Source organism: Corvus moneduloides, chromosome 2 (genome assembly GCF_009650955.1).
Source record: "Corvus moneduloides isolate bCorMon1 chromosome 2, bCorMon1.pri, whole genome shotgun sequence".
Taxonomy (NCBI): Eukaryota; Metazoa; Chordata; class Aves; order Passeriformes; family Corvidae; genus Corvus; species Corvus moneduloides.
The window spans coordinates 30,468,950-30,475,078 of record NC_045477.1 but is presented as its reverse complement, the minus strand read 5'-3'; the positions used below and the strand labels follow the sequence as shown (position 1 = coordinate 30,475,078).

Genomic DNA, 6,129 nt, shown 5'->3' with positions numbered 1-6,129 from the left:
TGGGACCACCCCAAACAACCTGACTGGATGAAACTTTTTCTTTGCTGGAAGGGCATAAGAAGCAGATCTCTCTTGTAAATAGAGCCTGATGTGACTGAGCCACAACATGGTCATTCCCCACCTTCTCGGGGTCAAAATCACTTCTCAGTTCCAGGGTTATCACTTCTCAGTTCCAGGGTTTTGCCAAATGGCTGATATTCCAGCAGTCACCTAATCTGGGTCATTAATGACTGCAGTTGCTCAAATTCTGCTTGTGTGCCATCTCAGAATGCAGTAGGTACATTTGGATAATCTCAAACTACTTCCTAAGGAAGATTTGGCACTCTGGTGGTGGAGGGAGTGTTGGGGAAACAGCGAGTGTGCACATGCTAATGAACATAAGTACAGCATGTGTATTGACCAGTTACTACCCTACAGTGATGTATTTGCCAGAACAAAGAAATATATTGGGCGTGTACCAGGGCACAAAAGTCAGTTCAATGCAGCTGACTGGGGCAAGTGCTGTTCTAGTGCATGGCTGTAAGGAAATGTAGCAGTACCCTCTAGGGAAATCTTCAGATATTCCCACACCCACCTCAGACCCCTAGTAGAGTCACAGGGAGAAGATGTGATGACCTTCTGAGGAGCAGCATCAGAGTTAGTTTTATCTGCACTTTATCAGAGACAGGAGCTGTAGAACATAGACATATGCAAATAAAATAACATTCTCATCTCAGTTGAGAGGTCCAACTACATGATTCCCACCACAAATCTGTAGCCAGCCTTGCTTTCTCAAAATACTCTGTGTAGGTTTAAAATACTGTGTCTTCTGCTTCACCACAGTCATCCCTCAGATTTTTACTCGGTACTTCCAATTTCCCATCTCTCTAGTGTAGGATAGAGAGGGGGTTATCTGTCATGATCGGAATGATTGCAGTGTCCTGGGTTGGAGCTGTAGATTAGTCAAACATGCTGGAGCAAAATCACCTGCTAAGTGGAGAGTGATTGATGTGCAGCGCCATAGCTTGCTCTTTCTACACTGGTGATAGGAAGTCCTGCATTACAAGGTGCTGCTAAGGTTCTTCTCTGCTGAAGTCTGGCTTCTGTGAAGGGTTGAAGATGTGAGTTCCTCACTAAAGGCACCCTCCAAGATTCTTTGCACCGATTGCCGTACCTTTGCCCTGAAGTCCCGTCCCACAAAAACATAAAGTGGGGGGTTGATGCAGCTGTTGGCATATGCAAGTGCTGTAGAGAGGTGATCCCAAAGGATCAGTGACTCCATCAGTCCTGTTCCAAGACTAGGTACAATGCAGAGAACCCCAACTACATGGTATGGAGCCCAGCAGATGAAGAATGCACCTACCACGAACACAATTGTTCGCAGCATCCTGTTGTGTGGCTTGTGAAACTGATTTGCACGTGTTCTGAAAACAATGAGGGCGTAGCAAACTGCCATTATGCCAAAGGGGAGCACAAAGCCAAAGATAACCCTGGTGATGTTTATTATCACATAGGCAAGGGGTACTGAATAATTACCTTCACTGGTATTTCCCCACAAGTCACTATCATTGTAGGTTGAGTATTCTTCCCCTAACTCATTTAGAGACACATTTACAGGATCATCTATATAATCATCAACTCCGAAATTGTACCGACACTCCATTTTGCCATCGTAAATGCTTGTCTCACGGTAGTAGAAGACAGGGCAGCAGAAAATGAAGGCCAGGATCCAAATGCCGCCGCATATTAGCAACATAAATTTCACTGTTCGGTGGTTCTGGCACCAGACAGGTTTCATCACCAGGAGGCAGCGGTCAATGCTGATGGCCACGAGTAGGAAGACACTAGCAAACATGGTGAAGATTATGACTGATGGAATGACTTTGCAGAGGAACCAGCCATAGGGCCAGTGTTCATGAAGGGCCAGGTGAACAATGGAAAACGGCAAGGACAGGCAGCACATGATGTCAGCCACAGCAAGGTTTAGGAACCAGACAGTGTTCACAGACCTTTTCATTTTCAGACCAGCTACCCAGATCACCAACCCATTGCCTGGGATACCTATGATGAAAACGATGATGAAGATAGCAATGGAGACAATTGATTCTGGTGCATAATATACAGCAGCCTGTTCCTGTGAACTGCTATTGCCCAGGGCTTGAGGCATTCTGCAGCTATAAAACAGAAAGCAAATTAGCAATTCACATCCTTCTCCCCAAGTTCCTGTCTTAACCTTTACTGAAGCATCCCTGAGTCAGGTGACAGTACAGAGCTGTCAGGGTACAAAGGCATTGGTCTATACAAGTTTGTTACTAATAAGCCCATTGTACACCTTCATCATTCTCGTGGCTAAGTTATGTAAGGCCACTATTCAAGCAGGGGGCTCTATACACTTATGTTCTCCTATCTCTGTCACCCCCTTTGATTTCTGTCTGGTTCTTTTTAGTCTGCAAAGTGCACCTCTCTATTCACATGGCCATGCTGTCCCCTGGTGTGTTTCCTGATCGACTTCCATCTTCAGAAAGGCAGATCAGCATTTTTAGTTCCTGTTTCCTTTAAAATGAGCAATTTCTTCTGTCATAACTGGCAAAATATGTTTAAGTTAAGAAAGCAATGCCTGTCTTGCTGAAATAACCCTGCTTCACTTTCTGGGTATTACAAATAGAATAGACAGGACATAAACTCTGTTGGCTAAGGGGTATTTTAGGGAAGTGTCAATGACCACTTCCTTTTCCTTTGCTTGTGTTTTGAGCTGTCAGCTGGTTCCTTGGAAAGCTTATCTTGATGAGGAGAAAGGCAAGACACTAATGGTTTAAGATTCTATGAAAGACAAGAAATGAATGTTTAAGAAGAACAGATAGATATTTAGTTGTTGAAATAAAAATGAAAACACAGAGTAATGTCCTTGAGCCATTTTAGATATGAGGTGTCTTATTGCAAGACAATGAAGCTGACCTACAGCACACTTAAGTGACATTTTAAAACTATGATCTTAATAGAGGAAAAATATTAATTGCTCAATTATTCTTGGACTTAGTAAATTTAGAAAGGAAAAGAAAATCAGCAAAGCCAAGACAGAACTGATAAAAAGAACCTGATCTTCATCCTTTAGGCATTAAGATAATTGTCTATAAAACTCCTGTTAAGTAAACCCTTGCTGAATTGATGAAGGCAGTTGTGCTGCTGAAAGGTCCCTAAAACTGTTACCAAAATGCAAGGAAACTGAAGAGGGAAGAGCTGAATACAGCCTGCAGAAGCAACTGAGAAGACATCAGTAAGACAACTGACCCTCTTTTAACCTCTATCATGCCAGTACTTAAATACTAGAGACTGTTGTATGCAGGGCTAAATATAAATATTATTTAAAAAAAAAATTCAAATCATCAATCTCATTCTTGCATAACATACAGTCTGAATGTGGAGCAATGCGTAAGTGTTAGAACTCCTTCACTAAGAAGAAAATGAGATAAACAATTGCAATAAACATCGTGATTTATCCATTTTTTGGTAATATCTGCTAAGAGACTTGTAGGTAGGTAAGGGTGACCTGCAAGGAAGGCTATGAAGGAAGTTACTGGAAGGCTTAACTTAAAGCTGGAGGCTTAATTTAAAATTCTCCCAAGTTTCTTCCATTTCCTGTGGTCTTGCTGATCCATGTAGAAGCAACTTTTAGAGGGACAACTGGCGAACAGTGCTGCAAGAGTTGAACCCTGCTGCCTCTCCATATAGCTACAGAAAATGGTATGAAGGGGATAGGGAAACAGGGAATGCTGTAAAGATAGTAACACAAGTCCTACTCCAAAGTAAACTGAGGGATGAATCAATTAGAAGATACTGCCCACACTAGTTTTTCAAGAGTGCTAGAAGGGCTGAAATGTGGTTTGAAAATGGAAGGGGAAACTGGAGGAGGGAGAGAGGTTTTCAGGAGTGAAGAATAATAAATGGCAAGTAGAAGAGAAAAATTCTCCAGCTTATGATACCTACCTGAGTGAAGCAGTTATTTCAGTGTGTCAGGGAGCAAGTACCATCAGTCCTGTCTCTGGAGCGACTGAAAAAACTCACATGACATTTTAGGAACTGCATTTTCTTTTCCTGCATGCGCATGTGTGTGCCAAGTGTGTTCTTCCACCCTGATAAAATGACTCATTTGAATGTCATTTGAAGATTTAGATATCATCTGCTCATAAAGAGTCAAACCACAGGAAGTTTCTCAAAACTGTCAAAACAAAATAGTGCCCTAAATAAAGCACTAATAGAAAACACAGGAATGATAATCACAGACATATACGTTACTACATTCTGTAAGAAAACTGAATGACATCTTTCCTGCTGGCACAGTGCTGACCTTTGCTGGAAGTAATTCATAAGTCCAAACCCTGCCATGTTGCTGTCAAATGTCTGATCTGTTACTGTCTTGTAGCCACTTCTACATCTTACCAGGTCAGCACATTCACCTAGCTAATCCCATTTCTAGGATTCTCATCAATCCAGATCAGCTTCTGTCCCAGCTTGACACAGTTTACTTCATCAAATACAGAACACTGTACTCCGCAAAACACGACTGGTCGTGACAAAAGGATTTTCACCTGCCTTTTACTTTTCAGGGTATTAAAAGTCTATTTTTAAAAAGGAACTTGACTGACAAAAAGTTAGAAGTGGTTAACTGAAATGCTGATTTGCACAAAATGTGGCAAGACAATAAAAACAGAAGACTTCCAGGGCAAGGCATTTGTAATGCTTAACAAGGGGGTTCCCCCTCACCCCTCACAATTTGGGAAATCAAGACTGCTAGCAGAAATAACAAAGCCCAGACATACAAGAATCGGCCTCAGTATTTTGGTTTTGGTCTGGAAAATGAAACATGACAGAGCAGAGTTCTGTTCCTGAGTGTGTCTGTGAAAGACACAGATGCTGCCTCCAACACAAAACCAGAAAAAGAAAGACAGGCCAGGGCTGAGCTGTACCCACAAAGATAGATAGGCAGCCAGCAGCCTGACAGGAAGATTCCTCTAGCTTCATCTTTTTCTCAGCTGCCATGCTTCTGGGGGGACTCCTCGGGCCCAGACAGGCAGCGCGGATAGGAGGTTACTCCTATGGGCTCCTCTTGGCTGAGGGACACATAGCCTAGTCACCACCATGGGACCTGCCAGTCAAGCCCTAGTTTGCAGGAAGGTCCTTCACCAGTTCTATCCTCCAGGTTAAAACTTCTCTAAGCTTTGATGTCAATTCCAAACCATCACATTGTATTTTACTCTGGCTCTCCCTGTTTCCTTCATGATAAACAGACTGAGTTAGCTGAGAAAGGCTCTAATTCACAGTATCACTGATTAGTTGAAGTTGGAAGACTGTCTGGAGACTGTCTAGCCCGACCCCACTGTTCAAAACAGGGTTATCTAGAGAAGATTGACCAGGACTGTGTCCAGTTATGTCTGGGTATCTCCACAGAGATAGCACAAACTCTCCGGGGCAATCTGTTCCAATGTTCAACCACCCTCAGTAAAAAAGTGATTTTTTGAGTTCAGATGGAACTTCCCATGTTTCAGAGTGTCTACCTGGCCACTTGTCCTGTCACCAGGCTCCATTGAGAAGAGTCGATTTCCATCTCCATTAGTGCTCCCATCAGACAGATAAAAAAATCCCCCTAAGCCTTCTCTCTTCTCCCCTGGTTGGATGCGGCTCGGAGCAACCTGGTCTAATGGGAGGTGTCCCTGCCCATTGTAGGGAGGTTGGAACTAGATAATCTCTGATGTCCCTTCCAATCCAAATCATCCTATAATTCTCCAGGCTGAGCAGTTCCAGCTCTCCCAGCCTCTCCTTGCATAACAGCTGTACCAGTCCCTTAATTACCATAGTGGTTCTCCACATATTTCACTTCAGTATGTCCACATCTCTCTTCTAGTGGAGAGCCCAGAACTGGACCCAGCACTCTAGATGTGGCCTCACCAGTGCTGAGTAGAGGGGCAGATCCCCTCCCTTGACATGCTGGCAACACTCCTCCTAATCCAGCCCTGGCAGATATCAGCATTCTTTTCTACAAGGGGCACGTTGCTGGCTTATGTTCAACTTTTTGTCCACCAGGACCACAACATCATCATTCTCTGCAAAGCTGCTTTCCAGGTGCTTTTCCAGCCCCCAGCATTTATTAGTGCA

At 43.4% G+C, this 6,129-nt stretch overlaps 1 protein-coding gene across 2 annotated transcripts; it reads right to left on the bottom strand.

Annotated features, from left to right (window-relative positions):
* Window positions 1-637: 637 nt before the first annotated feature.
* On the bottom strand, window positions 638-5,571 carry C3AR1 (complement C3a receptor 1). 2 transcript variants are annotated; one of them, XM_032098912.1, is made up of 2 exons: window positions 3,964-5,571; window positions 638-2,040 (listed from the first exon to the last, which is right to left on the bottom strand). In XM_032098912.1, exon 2 carries the CDS (start codon window positions 1,994-1,996, stop codon window positions 1,040-1,042), a length of 957 nt encoding a protein of 318 aa, XP_031954803.1. In that variant the 5' UTR covers window positions 1,997-2,040; window positions 3,964-5,571; the 3' UTR covers window positions 638-1,039. The 2 variants fall into 2 exon arrangements, with proteins under 2 accessions (XP_031954803.1, XP_031954802.1); XM_032098911.1 differs by having other exon boundaries at window positions 638-2,153; window positions 3,964-5,570.
* Between the last annotated feature and the right edge of the window lie 558 nt (window positions 5,572-6,129).

What these genes read in the sequence shown, in the direction of transcription:
- C3AR1 (XM_032098911.1), bottom strand. Translation starts at nt 2,146, where the DNA reads ATGCCTCAAGCCCTGGGCAATAGCAGTTCACAGGAACAGGCTGCTGTA.